The sequence below is a fragment of the Cupressus sempervirens genome, chromosome 4, assembly GCF_028749045.1.
Source record: "Cupressus sempervirens isolate cs-2001-9-10 chromosome 4, ASM2874904v1, whole genome shotgun sequence".
NCBI lineage: Eukaryota > Viridiplantae > Streptophyta > Pinopsida > Cupressales > Cupressaceae > Cupressus > Cupressus sempervirens.
Genome location: NC_143121.1, coordinates 573,079,779 through 573,102,873, shown reverse-complemented (window position 1 = coordinate 573,102,873; position 23,095 = coordinate 573,079,779). Strand labels below are relative to the sequence as shown.

Here is a 23,095-nt window from a genome sequence, read left to right as displayed (position 1 = left end):
TTAAGAGAAAATTTCAGTTATTAATGCAATCTTCTATGGGAGAAATTTGAGGTGAAAGCCCTCCTTCACAATGGACCACCCTCCGCGAGTAGGTACAATGGACCACCCTCTGCGAATAGACATGGTGGATATGCATTCTTCTCTAGGAGAAGTTTGAGGTGAAAGCCCTCGTTCCAACCTCTACGAGTAGGTATGGTGGATCACCCTCTCCGAGTAGGCATGGTGAAAATGTATCCTTCTTTGGGAGAAATTTTGAAATAAATGTCTTTGTTTTACCCTCTGCAAGTAAGCATGGTGAAAGTCATTGTATGTTCTTATGAAGTAACTATGGTGGATTATTTTATGCTGAGATAAAATATGTGAATTTATCATCTTTGGTTGCAGCTATGTGTGCATGCTTGATTAAAGCACTCTCTCTCTTGCTAAGAGGGAGTGCTGAAGTTTGTAGCTGCGATAGAGATCTTTATCTCTAATAGAAATATGTTTGTTATGACTGTTATGGTCATCTTCAAGTAAAAGAGATATTTGTGATTATATTGAAGTTAATATTATTCAAAAGACACGTGTCATACGTCATGCGAAGAGGCATGCATATGGATATGTGAAGTGTTGAATATGTGAAAATTTGAAAGGTCTTATTTTTGGGACTCAAAGAGACCTTCGTGTGTAAGATGAAGACTCTTATGCAACCTATTTATTTGATTGCTTGGTATTTTGTAGTTCAATCAAGTTGAAAGCCATGTACTTGAATATTTTATGATCAATAAAATATATTTTGCTAGTGTGGCTGGGTTTTTCCCTTCAAGTGGAAGGGTTTTCCCAAGATAAATATTTTGAGTCTTTTGTGTATTATTTTACTCTTCTTTTTTGTTGTTTATCTAATATTTGTGCAACTTTAATAGGGTTCTATTCCAATGTAGGAAAATATGAGTAATAACATCCTTAGGGATGGTCAACTTCAAAGTTTAGGGTTAAATTTTGTAGAACTTACTTGGGGGTTAAAAATTGCCTATACAATGAAAGCATGTAGGGCAATCTAGGGCAGTTTTGAGGATGTATATGGTGGCTCTGGCTTGCAGAATATTGTAATGAAAATGCCCATGTGGATGTGCATGTTATTTTTCTAAATATTGTAATTCCATTTCGTTAGAGATAATAGAAAGCACGTTTCTTGTTCTTGCAATTCGCTGTTATTTCTCTATTTTGTTGTGTGTATGGTATTGATAAGGGGAGTACCCTTCATCAATAACTTTTTCTTTAGTCTCAACTAAATAGTGTAACTGGCTAAATTAACTACATTTTGATGATTTTTCAAGATCCCTCTTGGGTTGTCTAATTAACAATATCATATTCAATGAAACCTTGGGTAAAGGCATCAGTGGTGATGTTGAACAAGTATGTACAATGAACCTCATAATAATATATAGAAAGCTTTCCTATTTACAAAATTACTGATAGGTGATAAGGAAATTGATCAATATAGAGGAGTTTCAGAGTATTTTGTTTTACTACAGACTTGGTCCATGTTCAGATCAGATTGTATGTTAATGGAGTAGACAGTGAATGGAGTACTTGATAATCTTGTTATTGATTTCGTTAGCTCTCGTCACTGGTGGCAAAGGGATCTAAATACATATCAAAAGGTTAAAGTCCATGGAGGGACATGACTCTCCTGTGGCATAAGTCACGGAGAGGTATGGCCCTCTTCATTCAGATTGAAATCATCAGATTTAATATGACTATACATGCAATTGGGAAATTATAATACACACACACACACATATAGAAATTTACATATATAAAATGTATTAGTTTAATGTTCTTCTAATGAAATCGCATGTCTTTCATAACTTCACTAATAACATAATCATTGTTTTAGAAGTAAACCGATAGTTATGAAAGACATGCGATTTCATTAGAAGAACATTAAACTAATACAATTTATGTATGTAAATTTCTATATGTGTGTGTATTATAATTTCTCAATTGCATGTATAGTCATATTAAATCTGATGATTTCAATTTGAATGAAACTACCATTTTAACACTTCCTCTTAGAGGAAGGAGGATTGAAATTATTCATATCAGTAATACACTAATATCAAATTTGGATGATGAAGATAATGAAATCTTCAATCCATCACAGTTATGATACAACCATTATCACAATTAGTTTAGAACTAGATCCAGTGATAAACACTTACATCAAGATATCCAACACCATCTAGGATTTCAACTTAATATAGTTGATCTTGATACATCCATTATCAAGTGTTCTACATGATAACATGTCAAACTATTGATAAGATCGTCACCTTACAATAGCGACCATATACGCATAAAAGAGCGTCATCTTTCATGCCACAACACATCCACAATATTGCAATATTGTTAATAAATTTCCATGAATAAATTTACATAATACGAGATTCTAATCTCGAGTTACAGTTTAGTCATACCAAATTTATTTTTGAAGTATTCAATTTTCAACTTTGCCAGAGGCTTAATGAAAATATCTGCTTTTTGTTCTTTATTGCTAATGTAAATCAACTTGATAACATTCCTGTCAACCATATCCTTATATAATGATAAGGAATTTCTATGTGTTTGGACCTATTATGGAAAATTGGATTAACTGACAATTTAATACAACTTTGACTGTCATAGTGTATTATAGTGGGCTTTAGTGGTTTTCCAAATAGTCCATATAGAAGTTTCCTTAGCCATATTCCTTTACGTGCTTCCATATATGTGGCCATATATTCAACTTCAGTGGAACTCTAAGCAACTGCTGACTGTTTTCTACTGAACCAGGATATCATAGCTGATCCAACACTAAAACATCTTGTAGTACTCTTACGATCAATAGAGTTTCCTGCCCAGTCTAAATTAGAATACCCTTGAAGTTGTAACTTTGCATTAGTATATTTCAGACCAAGTCCAATAGTTCCTTGTAAGCATCTTAAAATATGCTTGGCAGCCATTGGTGAATCTTCTTAGGTTCACACATGATATGACTTAACACATGTCAGGTCTTGTATTTACCAGATACATAAGAGACCCAACAATTTGATGATAATGAGTAGGGTCAATAGGTTTTGATTCTACAGCTTCACTTTTAAGTTTATGGAGGTTGGTTTCCATTGGGGTTGCAAGAGGTTTACAGTCCATCATTTGGAATCTGGTCAGTATGTTAGTAGTGTATTTTCCTTGATTTAAGAAGATATATTTCTCTTTCTGCCATACTTCTAGACCCAAAAAATAGTGAAGAAGTCCAAGATCCTTCATATCAAATTCAGCTATGAGGTCTTGTTTGCATTTTTCTATAAGGTGGTCTGCTACTGTTATCAATAAGTCATCAATATAAAGAATAAGAATTAGCATGTCATCATTAAATACTTTGAACTATATGTTAGGATCAGCTTCATTTTTTGTATCCTAACTTGGAGAGATAGTTTTCTATCCTCTCATACCAAGCCTTGGGAGCTTGCTTAAGGCCATAGAGAGCTTTCTTTAGTTTGCATACATAATGCTTCCTATCATGTGTAGTGAAACCTTCAGGTTGTTCTATATTACTTCCTCTTTAATGATGTCATTTAAGAAAGCCATCTTTACATCCATCTGATGTATTTTCCATCCTTTGGATGTAGCAATGGCAATTATCGTTCTTACAAAGGTGTAATGTGCAACTGGAGCAAATGTTTCTTCATAATCGATTCCGGCCTTTTGGGAAAAGCCCCTTGCAAAATCTGGCTTTGTGTTTTTCAATGCTTCCGTCAGGTGTATACTTGATTTTAAATAGCCATTTTGAGGATACAACATATTTGTCTTTAGGTCTAGGAACTACATCCCAGACATTATTTTTTAGAATGGATTGATATTCCTCTACCATTGCAACTTTCCATGCTTGACATTTTAAGGCCTCCTCAACATTAGATGGTTCTATTTTTGTGAGTTCTGTTATTAAGGTAACATAGCATTTTTGATTTCTTATTTTCTTATTTTCTCTTGAAATCTCGTCTAGTTCTATGTTGTTTTCTTCAATCAATTTTTTGGCCCATAGTGGTATTTTCTTGTTATTTAAAACTTCATCATTCTCAGTATTAGACGTAGATATTTCTCGTTCTTTAGCAAAATTCTCCCCCAGATTTCCAGTTGAATTATCTTCTATTGTATTCTCCCTCTGATTTTCAGTATTAAGATCATCTTCTATGATAGACTCCCTCTGATTCTCAATTTCCTCGTCTTCTTTGTATAAAGATGTTTTGAAAGTGATATCTTCGTCAAACTTAACATCCCTACTGATTTCAACATACTTTTGTCTTGGAATATATACTCTGTATCCTTTAGTTGTTTCACCGTAGCCAATGAATATGTCCTTCTTTTTGGAAGGTTCTAATTTAAACCTTTTCTCTTTGGGAATGTGAATGTGAACTAGACAACTGAAGATTCTTAGATGACTCAGATTTGGTTTGATCCTTGTGAAAGCTTCTTCAAGAGTTATGTTTCCTAATGTTACATGAGGACATCTGTTTTTAATGTATATTGTTGTACTTGTTGCTTCGGCCTAGAAGGACATAGGGAGATTTTGATTGTGAATCATGGCTTTTGTTGCTTCTATAATAGTTCTATTTTTTCTTTCTGCAACCCCATTTTGTTGAGGATTATAAGGTACTGTAGTCTCCCTCTTAATCCCAACAAAAATACATAATTCTTTGAAGATGTTAGATGGGTACTCACCTCCATTATCTGACCTTAATGTTTTATTTTTTTTCCAGTGTGATTTTCTACAAAGGCTTTAAATTCTATGAATTTTGATAAGACTTCATTAGATTCTTTAAATTTAAGGAAGTATATCTATGTTTTCCTGGAGAAATCATCAATGAAAGTCAAAGTCACATAGTACAATAAGCCCCCTAGTGAAGGTGTTGACATGGGTCCACACAAGTCAATGTGAACAAGTTCTAGTAGATTTTTAGACTTGTGTTTACTTAACGGAAAATATCCTTTATTATTTTTACCTAGGGCACATCCTTTACAAATACTAACATGATCTGATTTGAGATAAGGTATGCCTATGGTGATTTTCCCTATAGTAGGAAGGGTACTAAAGCCAAGGTGCCCTAATCTTCTATGCCAAAGTTCATTTGATTTATGAACTTAGTGATTTAGTGCATGAGGTTTTGCCTTAATTTGTATAGGCTTCCATCTCTTGATCCAATACTAATGGCATTTTTTATGTTAGAGTTTTTAGGCCATAGTAACACTTTATCCTCATTGAATGTGACATGATATCCTTGATCAGCTAGACCTGAAATGGAGATTGGATTTCTTTTTATCCTTGTTACAAATAGTACATCTTTTAATTCAAGAGTTTCTCATGTTTTTATTTGTAAGGAGCATCCTGATTCCTTTTACTGGTAGAATTATCTCCAATTGTGACTTATTTTGTGCAATACTCTCTGAATGTTTCAAACTGATTTATGAATCCAGTTATATATCTTGAAGCTCTGCTATCTATTATCCAAGTATTATTACTTGTATTTAATTCACTTGACAAGGTTAAATAGAATAAAGAATTTTCAACTTCATGAGACTCAGCTAGAGTGACTTGATTTTCCTTTCTTTCTAGAAAAAATCTCTGGATGTGACCAAACTTATCACATCTATAGCACTGTACTTTGGACAGATCTTTTTGTTTGTGATTTTGAGAGTTATTTCCTCTCTTGGGTTTGAATTTTCTTTTCTTTCCTTTGTTAGTGTTTGTTTGTAGTGCTTGGATCTCTCCTTCCTTATTTGTGCAAATTCCTATGGATATTAGTTGTGACTTGTCTTGAGTGCATTCGTTCTTTAGTTGATCAAATTTAGGAAGAGAAGGTCGACTTACACATTGAATGAATGATTCCCATGGTATAGGTAGTCCTCTTAGAGCGATTAGTGACAGTTCTAAGTCATCTACATTGTTTCCAGTGGTGGCAAGTTGATCCTTTATTTCAGAGATCCTTAAGAAGTAAGTCATTATTGCCTCTCCTCTGTTTATTTTTATATTCATAAGTTGCTGCTTTAAGGTCAATATTCTGCTTGTATTGTTTATTTCAAATGTATCTCTTATAGTTTTGAACACTTCATAGGCTGTTTTCAATCTTGCTATTAAAGGGATACTATGATCTCTAATAAAGTCGATTATAATTTTCTTGGTTTTTCTATTTCATCTGTTCCAAGTAGTTCTTTCAAGTTCTTCTTCAGGCATCTTTAGATTTTCTTCAATGTAGGATTCTAACTCAAGTTCTTCAAGCAATGCAATAATCCGTATTTTCCATGACAAGAAGTTTCCAGCCCCTTCTAATCTATCTTCCACTTTGATCCCGTTCACCATTTTATTCAGATATGATAAAATCGTATGCTGTTAAGATTCTAATGGATAGTCCAAAAACTCGTCTGTAAATATGTCTGTAATAATAACGTTTTAAATTAATTTTCCTCTAAAGAGGCTTTGATACCATGATAAGGAAATGGATCGATATAGAGGAGTTTCAGAGTATTTTGTTTTACTACAGACTTGGTCCACGTTCAGACTGTATGTTAATGGAGCAGACAGTGACTGGAGTACCTGATAATGCCTTGTTACTGATTTTGTTAGCTCCAGCCACCAGTGGCAAAGGAATCTAAATGCATATCGAAAGGTTAAAGTCCACGGAGGGGCATGACTCTCCCGTGGCATAAGTCATAAAGAGGCATGGCCCTCCGTGATTTTACTAATAACATAATCACCATTTTAGAAGTAAACTGATAGTTATGAAAGACATGCGATTTCATTAGAAGAACATTAAACTAATACAATTTATATATGTAAATTTATATGTGTGTGTGTGTGTGTGTTATAATTTCTCAATTGCATATATAGTCATATTAAATCTGATGATTTCAATCTGAATGAAACTGCCATTTTAACAATAGGATGTGGCAACTCTATAGAAAGAAATTGGTTCCTTGGGAGAAAATTAATTTTGGCATAGCAGTGTTCTAATTGTGAAATATTGTTCCTCGTTGCACTCTTCCTACATGCAAAAGGAATCCTGCTAATGAAAAATGAAACAACCTAGAACTATAGGACAATGATTCAAGCTTAAATGCAGATGTGATTATATATCATCTTTGTAGCTGATTTTGATGGCAAGGGCTTTAATCTAAGATTCTTGTGGAGTTTGACCACAATTTACCCTTTGTGATGGGACTTATAGCTTGATTGATGTTACATAAAAAATGGTTACCTAGACTTATATTTGGTAAGTAACAAGCAAAAATCTATGTAACGGCACATTGTTTTCCTCAAATGTCTGATCAGAATCACTATCTTGGTATGTTTAGAAGCTTAGCCTGAATTATATCTCCCATTGGCTGACTTTATGTTAAAGAAAATAAATTCAAATATAAAGTTGACTATTTAGCCTATCTTTTTGTTGTCATTTTTGCCTAAGATTAATTTAAGATAGTAATAGTTTTGGTCTTTTTACTTCTAAACATTTAAAAGTGTTTGTGTGGATGGTGGTTAGACTTACTTTTCTTGGTGAATTTGGTCCAAAAACCTGTTGATACAATCTGTGTAACTATTTTTGTATTCTCCACCTTTGATATTACTTTATGAAAACCTTTTGACAAGTTCTTATTGCACATTAATTGAAATCAAGACTTACTTTTCTTGGTGAGATTGGTTAAAAGATGCCTTGATAAAGTCTGTTTAACTATTTTTTTTGTTTTCTCCACCTTAGATTGCACTTTATGAAAGCCTTTTGGCAAGTCCTTATCGCACATTAAATGGTGACGAGGCAGACTACTTTTATGTGCCAGTTCTTGATGCTTGCTTGATTACTCGTGCAGATGATGCCCCTCACTTGAGCATGAAGGTATTTCTTTAGCTTTCTTTTCTCTATTCATTGCTCTATTTGGCACGTTTCTGTTAATCTATAACAAACGTAATTTTTTTCCAGTGGAGCCTGATAATTACCCACAAAATATCTAAGGAGAAAAATGCCATGGAAAATGTTGCTACAAATAGATTAATAGTAGAAATATTCCAATGTCTGCATGTTAGGTGTTGGGGATTCCTGGGGTTATTTAAATTTTTCATAAACCTATGATTAATTATTCATTGGAACATGAGATTGGCAAGAGCATTTGGAGTCCTGTCCTAGGCTACCTTTGATGCTTTTGTAATCTATATCAACTGCTGATTCTTGAGTGTTGTAATATTAAAATGGAAAGGATCAATTCTTCTCATGTTCTCTTAATGGGAATGGAATACCTTTAGTAAATTTAATGCAATGCTTTAAAATACATTGCATAATTATTAGCTTTAACTATTGATGATCCTTCTTGTCATTCAACTGAAAGTGTACATTCAAAGTATTTAAAGCTTCATCTAAACAAGTCAAAATTCTGAAGTTTGCTACTTGAAGTTTTGATCATACAATTTAAAAGAAGGTTAAATCTGGCATTTTTTGGGAAAGATCGGTCTAGGGACTAACTTGCATCTGGGAATATTTTACTGAGTATGTTTGGTAGCTTTCTTTATGGTTGCATCTTTTTTCTCTTATATTTTGTGCTGTACTATAGATAATTTAGAGGATTATTAAGTTCATTTTTTTGTGATTAATTATCAGTAGCAGATTTACATTTTTCATAGTTATTTTCCTCATCCTTGCCTAAAACCTCATGTTTATAAAAATACTAAGTTGTGTTATTAACTCATTTAAGAATCAATGAGGTAAATTCATAATTCTTGTTTGTACAATTATTGAAAATGATCTAGAAGTCAGTTCATCTTTTAAAATTGAACAATATTTATCACAGCACTCTATTCTCTTTTGGTGCACAATATTCATTGAATAACTTTTAAAATATTATATATCATGTTAGCTACCATCCTCTTGTCATCCTCCATTTTAGGGAAAAAGATTACTGTCCTCGAATCCATCCCTGCATCCCCCAGTTTGAGAATGTATGGAACATTGTTATTTAGTCTATGAGGTGGTGAATTCACCATTGAGATGGTGGATATCATTATTGGGGGAAAAATTAAGTCCATTAGAATGATCTTTGATAAAATCCATGTTCACATCCTAGTGTGAGAAGTCCTTAGGGGTGTATAAACACCTTACAGGTGTTAGAATATAAAGTCCACCAATATAACTAAGAGGGGGGGGGGGGGGTGTGAATCAATTATCCAACTATTACAATAATTATCAACCTTATTAATCCTTAAACATATGAGCAATATAATCAGCAACCATAACAAGATACTTATACACAATAACACCACCTATGTTAACTAGGGAAACCCTTGATCAGAGGGAAAACCCTAGGGGGAATGGTACCTACAAGATGATGTACTAATATAAATATTCCATGTTAGAGGATAAACCCTGTTAGGAGTCAATAAAAACATTCAGTACATATCAGTCCCTGTTAGAAGTTGTAGAAGGCAAATGGACCCATTGTCCAAATAGCTTCAGGGGCAAGACCAATAAACCCAATGTCCAAGTGATCTCTGTATTATTCCTTGCAGAATAATAGAAATGAACTATACTTGAACTTCTTCTTCCTCTATCCTGTCAATTGCACTTTTGCGACTTCTGATCTCGATACCAGATCACTAACTCCGCATCTAATAATCGCTTGGATCGCTTACTCGCATTTACCAAATACTTTGCTGCTGTTAGCACACTTCACACTTCTTTAACACACAATTCACACTTCTCAATCAAGAAAAATACTTCCTTTATACCAAGTCCTCAAAACAGTTCCTTGAGTCGGCCTTGAGGCTTTCCCAATTAATTATAATAGGACCACATTAAGATAATTAATTATTTCGCAATCACACAACACTGTTGGCTCATAGTCTTTACAACTTATCACACATGCGACTCCATACCTTGCGCACTCACTGACGTCATGATTAGAGTGTCCTTTGTCACTGTATAACTTCGCATATCCCAATTCTATCTCTGTTAGGAGATACAATCTATTCATAAGAAACTGCTTATTAGGTACTCTATCTCTATACTGATCTCTATAAATCAAACATATCTTCTGTACATCTTCGAATTACTTGATGCTCACTTAACGTCATCATCAGGACATAATGTAGAACATGTCCTTAATGTTAGTGTAGTTTTTAATTTCCTAGTAGGTTATTTATTTTTCCCTATATTGCTAGGTTTTTCCTACACTTTTAATAATCTCGCTTAGGTTAATAAAGCATGTCTTATTAGGTGAATGGTTGCGAGGTGTAACCTTTCTACATGTGAGCATTTATTAGCTATCTTGGGAAGATACTTTGCTATCTTTAGTCCGATAGATGGTTGCTCCTCATTGGTCGGTGTTGCCACCTCCTCCCTCTTCCTAGCCTATATAAGCATGCTACCTTGCTTGTATTTGTATATCTTGTTTTTGCATCCTCTTAATGCTATTATGCTTCTAGCATTTGCATTACTCTCTTAGAGACTAACTCTGTGTTGCTATTTTGATTTTGTATCATTTGCATTCATAGTTTCGATATTTATTCTTTGCACTAGTTTTCTGGGTTATTAATCTTTTCAGATTCTAACATGATATCAGAGCTTTTCTATGTGCAAGAGTAGATTTTAGTTTCCTTATTTGAGAGATTTAGGGGGGGGCTAATAAATCTTATTGTATGTTTTTGAAACACCCAGTATGCTCTTCTCTCGCATCTTCACATGATCTTGAGAATCAGAAAAGTTTGACAAAAACGTTTTTAATCTCTGAGTGATTACAACATTTCTGGTTATACTGGCAACATTTCTGATTGTTCCAACGTGTCTAGAAGGCTTGAGAAAGTCAGATTTGGCTTTCATTTCACCAAGATCAGAGATCGTCATACAAGTTGCAAAACTGGAGTTTTAATCTAAAATCTAACAACCAACTTGCATATTTGGTGTTTTCAATCAATATTGCAGGTTCCAACATGCCCTTTATTGACTTAGGTAGCTGATTCAATCTTTTCATGATGTCTTTTGGTTGCTGGGGTCATTTTTTGGTTGTTGGGGCTGTTTTTTTGTTGTTAAAGACATCTAATTTACACTACAGCTACATCTTCTGTACATCAGCAAGAAAAAAGCTTTTTGAATTTTGTTTGCAGCCCCGAAAAACCATCTGGGTATCTTTTAGTTTTTGCATGCAATCTATATATTTTGCAGAATCGAGCGCTAAAAGCTATAGCCGTACCCCTCTCCATTGGCAATCACAATTTTGAATGCAGTTTTCAAATGCCTCGTTCTTGCTCATACGGACTTCGATTTTAATGATTCTTGTTATGATCTTGGCTATTTTTTTGTGCTCTATCCACTAGTGCAATCGTTTTTGATTTTCATGCATAATTTTTTTAGAAATTGCAGATTCTCGGCAGTGACTTTGCACAGTTCTCGTTTTGGAAACTTCGGAGGATCATAACTTTCTCATACAACCTTGTATTGAGGTGATTCTTTTTTTGAAAGTGCATGATTTTTCGAGTAGATCGCAGTGGTGCTATTTTTTCCCTTGAGCATTGTGCCTAAGTTTCACTTTCAGCATATGCTCTTTGTAAGGGTTTTTGTAATGCATTGAAATCAAGACCACTTAGTATTTCTTGCTAATGGTAGTTGTAAATGCACTAAAATAAAGTGCCAAATCATATTTCTTTGGAGGGGTTCTTTAATTGAGTAAAAAAAGGGGGGCATTGTCGTGGCCGGGTTCTCTTCTTTTTAGCATTTCCTCTCTGCATTTTTCATTATGGATCAAACAAATATGCCCATCCTAACTCCATACAATTACTTTGAGTGGAAATCACACATGACAATTCACTTAAAGAAAGCTGGATTAAATAGGATAACTATGGGACTTGAAACTGAACTTGATAAAGATGAAGATAAGCCTAAGTGGTTTAACAAATGTGATGAGGCATATGGAACATTGTGTTTGTTTGTTTCTCCTGACTTGCTATTTCACATTGAGTCTTTGGATACACCAAATGAAATATGGACAAAGCTAGAAACACCATTTGGCACACAAGATTCAATGAGGGGTCATATGTTGGAAAATGAACTAATTAGTAAGTCTAGGCAATTTCAATGCAATTCAAAATTTCTTCACCAAATTGAAATCACTAAGGCTGCAGTTGAAACAATGTGGAATTGAAAAGAAAGATGAACAACTGATTCTTAATATTCTCTCTAAGCTAAGTTCAGAATATTCTGTGTTTGTCTTTGCCTTCTATGCTACTAAGGGTGCACTTGGTACTCAATTCACCATGCCATCTTTAGATGATTTTGCTGCCAATCTCACTCAAGAACAGGACAAGCTAATCCAGATGGGCACTCTTAAGTCCTCTAAGTCACATGCCTTGGCTGCCAACCAAGGCACAAAAGAACAAAAAGGACAAAGTAGTAACAACAATAGTAAGGATGAGAAACAAAATAATAGCAAGGAAAAGAAGGATCAGATACCGGTTGCTTCAAAAGCAACTATTGATACCTCATCTTCCAAAGGCGATAAGCCTAAGAAGGAAAAGGTCAAATGTGCCTATTGTAAAAGACCTGTTCATGATGAACATAAATGTTTGAAGAAACAAATTGATCACTTGACATACATTCTTGAGAAGAATAATCTTAGTGTTCCTGAGTCTATCAAACAAAGTTCTAATGAAGGGTCTAACAAGGCAAAAGAAAATAGCAAGGGGAAAGGAAAGGGCAAGGCTCTTGTTGCAGTTGCTTCCTCACCATCCACTTGGGTTCTTGATTCTGGTGCTTCGCACCACATGGCTTCATCTAAGGAAGAACTTGCATCCTTGGAGCTGTGTACTATGCCTTCTATTTTGATGGGTGATGACACTCCTATTGGGGTTTGTGGGAGAGAGTCTGTTGATGTGGGGGATGGCACATTCCATGATGTTCTTTGTGTACCCTCGTTATCAACTAATCTCCTATCCATATACCATATCACTCACACAGGTTCAGGCAAGCAAGTTGAGTTCACTCCTGATTCAGTGGAGATACGTGAGTTGCACAGTGATTCTAGAGTTGTAGTTGGGAGAGCAGATCATCAGTCACGACTCTATTTGTTTTCTCACTTTGTTCTTGATCCTCCTTCGTTTGTTTTGCTCACTCACTCTAATGATGTGAGTAAATTATGGCATGAGCGGTTTGGCCATCTTAACTTCCACTATTTGCATCAGCTCAACCAGTGGAGCATGGTCACAGGGTTGCCTTTGGTTTAGTTCTCAGGCGGTGTTTGCCAAGGTTGCATTCTTGGTAAGCATCCTAAGAAAAAGTTTGACAAAAGTAAGGCATGGAGAGTTTCACAAATACTAGAGTTAGTTCACAGTGATTTGGCTGGTCCATTTCAACATCCTTCTTTCAGCAGGGCTTGATATGTCCTCACATTCATTGATGACCTTTCTCGATATACTTGGGTGTACTTTCTCAAACAGAAGTCAGAGGTATTTGATCATTTTCAGGACTTCAAAATTTTTGTAGAAAAGCAATCCGGGAAAGCCATCAAAGTTTTGTGCACAGACAATGGTGGTGAGTATGTCAACCATCGGTTTGAAAGATTTTGCACTTCAGAGGGGATTGATTTACAACATTCAGTTCCATACAATCCTCAGCAGAATGGTGTTACAGAACGGAAGAATAGATCCTTGAAGAAAATGGCAAATTATATGATTCACTCTAGATCTCTTGCACCACAATATTGGGCAGAGGCCATTAACTGTGCTTGTTATATCTAGAATCGTGTTCCTCACTGAGCCTTGAAGGGAGTTACTCCTTTTGAAGCTTGGAGCAGTCGGAAACCATTAGTTAAGCACTTTCGAGTTTTTGGCTCTCCTGCATGGGCCCACATTCCTGCAGAGAAACGTAAGGCCTTGGATTTGCAAAGCAGATCTTGCATATATGTAGGTTATCCTGATGGTGTGAAGGGTTATCGGTTGCTCCACCCTACTACACATGTGTTATTCATTGAGAGGAGTGTTCAGTTTGAGGAGGGATCTTCAAGCTCACTGTGTATCACTTCTCCAACTCCTTCTACTTTGACATTGGAGTCACTTGGAATACATGACATATCTTCTGACGAGTTAGATTCACTTGAACAGTCTTCTACCTCCACTTCCAATGCAGAGAGTGATTTAGAGAACTCACCTCCTTCCTCTCCTAGTCATCATTCAGAGGTTAATGATTCCCCTCCAGATTCTCCATCTTCCGGTCCACTTTGGGCTAGACAGACCTTGCAGTCCACAGGTGATTGGGTTGGGAATCCATTAGACACCAGGCGAACTTGTTCACAATTCTAGGATGCTCCACATGTCTTCATTGTTACTGCCTCAGATCCACAGTCCTTTCATGAGGCTTCTGGTATTCTTGAGTGGGATACAGCTATGCAGGAAGAGTATAGTTCCTTGATGAGGAACCACACTTGGGATCTTGTCCCTCTTCCTAAAGGAAGGAAACTTGTTCGATGTAAGTGGATCTACTGGACAAAATTTGCAGCAGATGGGTCAGTTGACAAACACAAGGCTCACTTGGTCGCTAAAGGATTCTCCCAGGTTCTTGGGATTGACTACTCTAAGACTTTTGCGCCAGTTGCCCGAATGAATTCCATTCGACTTGTTCTTGCCATTGCTGCAGCTAATCATTGGGAAGTACATCAGATGGATGTGAAGAGTGCTTTTCTTCACGGTGACCTTCATGAGGAGATCTATATGGAGCAGCCACAGGGCTTCCTTCAGGATTCTTCACTTGTGTGCCGTCTTAGGAAGTCTCTCTATGGCTTCAAACAGGCTCCTCAAGCCTGGTATGCCAAGATGGACTCCTTGCTTCTATCAGTTGGGTTCACTCGGTGCCGTTTTGATCCTAATGTCTACATTTTGCAATAGGGTGATTCACTTCTATTTTTGGTTTTGTATATTGATGACTTGTTGATCACAGGAAGTTCTTCACCAACCATTAAGGCTGTCAAAGTGGCCCTTCAGGACAGTTTTTTGATGACTGACTTGGGCTTGTTGCATTACTTTCTCGGGATTAAGATATTTTATTCTCCTTCCAGGATCACCATCACACAGTCCAAGTATGCTCTAGATTTACTTTCGAGGTTTCATATGGCTGACTGTAAGCTTGCTTCGACTCCCTTCCTTTCTGGAGTCAAACTTGAGGCTCAATGTTCTTCTCCACTTGTTGGGAGTCTCATTTATCTGACTCATATGAGACTTGACATCTCATATGCTGTAGGCAATGGTCTCTTGATTCATGTAGGAGCCCCATGAGCTGCACTGGAAAGCAACCAAGCGGGTCCTTCATTACATTCAGGGTTCTGACAGTTGTGGGATTCACTATGCAGCAGGTATTGAGCTTGATTTGGTGGGCTATACAGACTCAGATTGGGCAGGTGATTCTCAGGATCGCAAGTCTACTTTAGGGTACAGCTTCTCACTTGGTTCAGGTCTTGTTTGTTGGTCAAGCAAAAAGCAATCTGCTATTGCTCTATCTTCTACTGTGGCTGAGTATTGGGGGGCTGTAAATGCCGCCACTGAGGCCATTTGGCTTCAACATCTTCTCATTGAGTTTGGTATCCAGATTAGACAGCCATCAGTCATATTTTGTGACAACCAGAGTGCCATTCAGATCTCACGGAATGTGGTTCATCATCAACGGACCAAACACATAGAGGTCCACATGCACTACATCCGGGAGCTCATCCATGGTCATGTCATTGACCTTCTCTATTGTCCGACTTTCGAGCAAGTTGCTGATATCTTCACCAAACCCTTCACTGAGAGCAAGTTCCTTCATTTGCGAGCTTTGTTGGGGGTGCGAGATGCTTCATCTTTTGGGGGGGCCTCTTCCTCTCACTCAGAGTCCTGATTTTTTTTGGGGGGTCTCTTTTCTCTCTCTTTTGGGAGAATCTTGTGTACATTGGTACCTCATCAGGCTTGACTTGTCGGGACCCATTTCTACATCCACCTAAGCTTCGCTTATGGGGGGGTGTTAGTGTAATTTTTTATTTCCTGATCCTAGAAGTTAAAGAAAAGATGTGAGGTATTCAAACGGTTGAAGACCATAACCCGAGTCTTGCTCAAGTTCATAGTAAGCTAACGTCGATCATAGAAAGAGGCCAACCCATCGATAAGCCTCTAGAGCCCCTCCAAAGAGGAGGCACAAAGAACCACATCATCGGCAAAGAGGATAATGGAGATCAGGACCTGGTGCAAGCAGCAACCATCATCAGGGAGCGAAGCCTCACTGAGGAAGGCCTCAAGTTCATCAATATAGATACCAAATAAGGTGGGGGAGAGAGGACAACCCTACTTTACCCCAATGGTGTTCATAATCGGATCGGAGAAACCCTCAGGAGCATAACAAAATCAAGTGTTCTAGGCCATATTGATGAGGATGAAAATCCAAAATCTATTGGAAAACAATGTAGAACATAATCCATAGACAAGGATGAGACCTCTAAATGTTGCTTAAACATCTCCACACCAATGCCAAACTATGATAAATGTTGATGTAGAGAAGGAACAAGAGGGTCTAAAGATGTCCTCATAAAATTTAAAACGAACGACACAACTCCATAGGATCTAACTATTAGTGTAGTTTTTTAAATTTCCTAGTGGGTTATTTATTTTTCCCTATATTGCTATGTTTTTCCTACATTTTTTAATAATCTTGCTTAGGTTAATAAAGCATGTCTTATTAGGTGAGTAGTTGCGAGGTGTCACCTTCCTACATGTGAGCATCCATTAGCTATCTTGGGAAGATACTTTGCTATCTTTAGTCCAATAGATGGTTGCTCCTCATTGTTCGGTGTTGCCACCTCCTCCCTCTTCCTAGCCTCTATAAGCATGCTACCTGGCTTGTATTTGTGTCTCTTGTTTTTGCATCCTCTTAATGCTATTTTGCTTCTAGCATTTGCATTACTCTCTTGGAGACTAACTCTGTGTTGCTATTTTGATTTTGTATCATTTGCATTCATAGTTTAGATATTTATTCTTTGCACTAGTTTTCTGGGTTATTAATCTTTTCAGATTCTAACACTTAACTATGGTTCATTTGAACTTTAAACCTTTGTCTGTATGACCACAATCTCTGTCTGCTACTCTTCTAGTCTTTATGGAAACCATACTATGTTGTCATCAATGACAAACATAGTCATGAATGCAACATGTCAATCATGCTATATGCTCTCCAATGCTTAGAATACTCCCCCAAAGGAATACCATCAACGCTCATGCTAACAATCTCCCTCTTTGGCATTGATAGCAACATAGATGAAAAACATCTAAGTTCCAAGAATACCAAAACAATACTCTATTGCTGCTGCTACTATTCTCTTTCTTTCAAATCCTCTTCATCAATCAAATCTGAATTCTTTTGGAACATTGCTCTTTTCTACAACTCTTTCTTCTCGCATCAGTTGCTCACACATTAAACAACTCTCAGCTTCTCCCTCATAGGAGATCTCAATCTCTCCCACATACATCAATTTCTCTTCCATTAGAGGATCTTCTCCCCCATACATGGTGCTATGAAATCTCTTTCCCATAGTACTAAGGAGATATTTTTCATGCACATTTCTCTCCCAATTCATACTTAGAAGATTTTTTCATACTTAGGAGATGTTTTTTTCAATCAGCTCAAGTGTCCAAAGACACTGTTCAAGACCAATTACCAAGAGTCCTTGACGATTCTTCTCAACCAAGATACTCTCCCATACAGGAAGCATCAGCATTCAATCCAGTCAATTAATAGTGCTTTGTACCACTAGACTGATGCAATCTCTGCATCATCTACTTTGAAGTAGGCAGGGGCATAACCCCAAGCATATCTCTCAAGTACTCAAATGTGTCTTTAGGTAAGAGCTTTGTAAAGATATCTGCAATTTGATCTTTTGTACTGTTGATGCGAGTTTTGTATCACTTACATAACATATTAGTAATTGGATATCTGATACGGAGTATCAAACATACAATTCCTCTCTTGAAAAATTATTGCTCACGAGACATGAGAATAACTCCAATGTTCCTTACATTTGTGGATACTCGCTCAGTTTATCGATGTGATTTGCCGGTAATTACGTAGGTGGCCTTACGCTATTCATTCGAGGATGACTTGGACTTTGGTGGAATGATGGAGATGATGATGGGTTTGTGAAATATGCGAGTGGCAGATAATGTTGGTGGTGATGATGTAGAATGTTTCTGCCAATGATGATGTTGGTGGGAAAGCGGTGGTGGTGGAAGGTGAATGGATGTGTTCCGATACTTAACTTACTTTTCTAACTTCCTTCTCTAAACTTCAACTACTCCACTACTCACTATTCTACTTTTGCTCCTACAAATGGAAGGTTAGCAAATGGACGGGGATCGAACCTAATGAGAGCTGACCAGTAGCCTCACTTCCACAGGTGCAATGATTCGAAGGAATAATAAACTAGTTTGCCACATAAAGTTTCTCAACCAGCTGCTAGGATGTTAGTTGTCTAGTATTGATCCCTATCAAACATTTACCAATACTACCATACAACTATCCATCTATTTTAATCTCACTCAAACAACTTCAAATGCAACCAACTTTAACAACTTGAAAGAAATCTAACTATGTGGAAGTAGAAAACATGCAATAACACCCAATGTTCTTAATCACCATGCAAGTTACAACAATGAAGAAGAGAGCAATTTTGGTATTATTTTAGCAACAATTTCTCCAACACTTTACAAATGAGATCAAATGGCCTTATATAGGGGCCAAAAATACAACGGACGGTGGAGATCAAAACAAGATCAACGATCCAGAAGATTGGATCCTCAAAACCCTAATTGGGGTTGCCACCCCATCGGCCAATGAGAAGCTACCACCTCGTCAATGGACCAATGAAAAAAATGCAAAAAGTGGCAACCAATGAGAAGGCACCAAAATGGTGGCCAATTAGAAATAGACACTTGTCCTATTCTAGAAGAAAGAGAAATTTGCCACTTGGGCTTACATTAAATGATCTTCTAATATAACTCTTCCCTTTTCTTTTATTTTCTTAGCTAAGGCAATGAACTTAGCTAGCCTTTCGTTAACTTCTTCCATAGGAGGACAAGGTGTGTGCTTTGCCCTGAGTTCCGCTGACTTCAGCACATTGCTTGTTGCTTGTAGTATCCTTTCATGGTCCCTCTCATATTCCTTTGCAAATCCAATAAAAGCATTGAGAGAGAAAAGGGTGTTTAGATGCTTCCTTTTGATAGCAACCTTTCCTAGCTCATCCAATTTCGATTCAAGATCTGTCTCATTGATATTCTCTTCACCAAGGGTGTTGTCCTTCCTTTAGTCTGTCTTTCATCCATATCATGTCCACTGCACTGATATTGGTGTTGGTTATTCGCTTCATTTTCGAGAAGAAAGGTGTTTTGGGCATCATATCCTCTGTCTTTCTTAGTGTTTGTCCGCTTGGGATTCTTACTTGCACTAACATCCTCCATACTCATCGCCCTATTACGGGATGGTAGAGTGGTGGACCAGAAGGCAAGTAGAACCAAAGGAAGTAATCCTTAGACTAGAACGAAAAAAGGATGTCAGATTAAGGACCCCTTTCAACTCTAAATGATTAAAATTCACCTTAACCAATAATTATACGATGACTTTTCAGAATTAGGACTAGACCTCAAGAACTTCAAATCCACTTGCAAATCAGAATTTACCATGTAATTCACCTCTAAATAAAATTACCCAACCTAGGGCAAAAATCGCAGCCCTTCTTGAAAATTAGAATTTTATCTCCCACAAAATTCAGCTCCCACAAAATTCGCCAAGCAAGAAGAGTGCAAATCTGCTCTTGCAAAATCGCCAACACCTTGATAGGGAAAAGTGAGAAGTGAGGAGGAAATGAGAGAGAGGCCTCCTCTTATACCCAACTTTCTTACTCCCTCCAAGCTGGCCGACTTGGACCTTGGGAGAAAGAAAAACAAATAATTAATGCAAAATTATGGCCCACAATTAAATACTTAACCAAAATTAATTTTTCCATGATGAAAATTGTCTTTTAAAATTGCCAATTAGTTCTAAATTGCAAAAAGAAATTAAATGGTGCCTTGGAGATGTTAAATATTTCCATTTAATGAGGATTTAGTAATTAATACATCCTTAAAATTGTATTTTGGCTAGCCAAAAGCCATTTTTCAATATTAAATTACTAATTTCATCAAAGACTACAAAGTTTTCAAGGCAATTTTAATCCAATTAAAGCCAAATTTTGCAATTTTAATTCTAATTGATTTAGCTAAGCAATTTTAGCATTTTAACACAAATAAATCATTTCTCTTAGAGCCTAAAAATCGATTTTGCAATTTGATTTTATCATCACAAAAATTAATTTTCTTTACCAAAAAATAATTAAGATTTTCCAAAAGACCAAATTTAACAAAATTTTCATTTTTTGAAAATTATCCAAATTTATACAATCATATCCAAATTTTCAAAAGAAAATGTCTGAGTACAAAATTCACAACTTTATCCTGCCAAGAGTTGTTATTTAAAATTTGTTCGGCCTAAGGATGAAATTGGTGGCTCTGAAAAATCAAGTTGAAACCAGGTGAAAATAAGCTAAGTCTCTCCCACATTTGGCTTGAAGGTGTCCAAGGCTCAAAATTTTCAAAACTCAAAAAAAAACTTTTGGACAACTTCAAAAAACTATTGCCAAGGCGATTAAAAAAAAGGGGGTCCCCAAGATTTTGGGGGATGGTGTGAGAACCTCACAACATGTACTAGCATACTCCAATCTGATTTCTTTCTTTGCCACTTGCTCTCTCAAAACATGATACTTAATTAATATATGCTTAGTCTTAGAATGCAATACATGATTCTTAGACATACTCACTGTACTCGTGTTATCACAATATATGATAACATGCTCTGAAAATTCTATCCCAATATCTTTCAACATTTGCTTCGTCCACATGACTTGATTAGAATTATTTGTTGTTGCTACATACTTTGCTTTAGCTGTACTCTGTGAAATACAATCTTGTTTCTTGCTCAGCCCAAAAACCAATCTTCCTCCAAGGAAAAATGCTTCACCACTAGTGCTCTTTCTGTCATCCATTTTGCCTACCCAATCTACATCAGTATAAGCACATAAAGTGAAATCACTTGATCTGTCATACCATAGTCCATAGTCAGATGTTCCCTTCAAATATATGAATATCCTTTTTATTGCTGCATAATGATACTCCTTACGATTATCTTGAAATCTACCTACAATCCCAACTGCATTTGCTATATCTGGTCTGGTGTGAGTTAGATATTGCAAACCTCCAATCATTGATCTGTACTTCTTCTGCTCAACTGTAGGTGTCTCATCTTTGCTAGATAATTTGTGACTAGTTACCATTGGTGTACCAACATGCTTACAACTTTCCAAGCTAAATCTTTTCAACAAGTCTTTCAAATACTTAGCTTGTAATATGAAAATTCCATCACTATTTTGCAAAATCTGTGAACCTAGGAAAAACCTCATCTCACCAATCATGCTCATCTCAAATTCATTCTTCATTTTTTCAACAAACTTATCACTTGCCTCATCATTACCTCGAAAGATTATGTCATCAACAAATATCACAATAATCAACAAACCATTCCCAATTTCTTTCAAATATAAGTTAGCATCTGTCGTACCTTTAGCAAATCCAAGTTTTGCCAAATACTTATCCAATCTTGCATTCTAGGTTCTAGGTTGTTGCTTTAGACCATATAGAGCTTTCTTCAATCTGCATACCATATCCTTGATTTCTGTCAAAGAAAATCCTTCAGGCTGTTCAATGTAAATCTCTTCTTCAAGTTCTCCATTCAGAAAGGTTGACTTGACATCCATCTGATACATTTCGAACTTCGTAGTTTCTGCATAAGACAAAAACATTCTCACTGCTTCCATTCTAACTATAGAGGCATATATCTCTTCATAGTATATTCCTTCTTATTGTGAATAACCGTTGCATACCAGTCTAGCTTTGTTTCTCACAACTTCACCTTGTTCATTCATCTTGTTTTTGAATACCCATTTAGTTCCTATAAAATTATTGTCTTTAGGCCTAGGAACCAATTCTCATGTCTCATTCTTCACAATCTGATCTTGTTCCTCCTTCATTGCTTGAATCCAAGATCACCTTTGCATGCCTCATCTGCACTCTTAGGTTCTACTTGAGAAATCAGACATAATTCCTCATTTACTTTGTTTATCGTCATCACTCCTTTGTCTTTGCTTCCAATTATCTGCTCTAGTGGGTGATTCTTTGCCAAGTTCTTGTTAGGTGTAAGAGTTGCTATCTCAACTCTTATCTCTTCTCTTGGTTGAGATCTTTGTTCTCCTCTTTGCTCAACAATTTTTATATCATTCTGCAAGTCATTGTTAGTCTCAAAGAAAACTTTTGCATTTTCTCTAACAATTCTAGGATTGTCTTGTTCCTCATCATAATTGTAATCCATCATTTTTTCCTTAATTCCAAACTTTTCATCTACTTTCACATTTGCACACTCAACAATTGTTTTAGTTCTATGATTAAAACATTTGTAAGCTTTGTTTTTCAATGAATAACCAAGGAACATACCTTCATCGCTTCTTGGATCAAACATACCAATATCATCACCTCTCTTTATGTAACACTTACTTCCAAACATTTTGAAATACTTCATTGAAGGTGTATGACCAAACCACAATTCATAAGGAGTCTTATTCGTACCTATTGATGTGAGTTTTATTCCACTACAACTTACAAGATCAAACACTTAATGTTTTGGAGTGAAACACCAAATATTCAATCCTCTCTTGATATAAGGTCATTTCTCATGCTAAGCTTGCAAAGTAAGATCATGAAATGACTTCAAGGTTCCCTCAAAGGTGGATACTCGCTCAGTGAAATAATGTGATTTGCTGGTAATCACTTAGGGGACTTACGTCGTTCACTCAATGGACATCAACCGCTTGCACTTTTAAAGATTTAGCTTCACAATGTGCAATGAAAGTATGTTTTGACTTTTCCACTTCAGCTCTAACTTAAACTTCTAACCTC

At 36.3% G+C, this 23,095-nt stretch overlaps 1 protein-coding gene across 2 annotated transcripts in view; it reads left to right on the top strand.

Annotated features, from left to right (window-relative positions):
* Positions 1–23,095, top strand: part of LOC149562493 (exostosin family protein) — a 94,307-nt gene that overhangs the window by 33,808 nt on the left and 37,404 nt on the right. For both annotated transcript variants that reach the window (XM_089825981.1, XM_089825982.1), the window contains exon 7: positions 7,770–7,904. In XM_089825981.1, the coding sequence (XP_089682107.1) occupies positions 7,770–7,904 (135 nt within the window). The remainder of the gene's footprint in view (positions 1–7,769; positions 7,905–23,095) is intronic.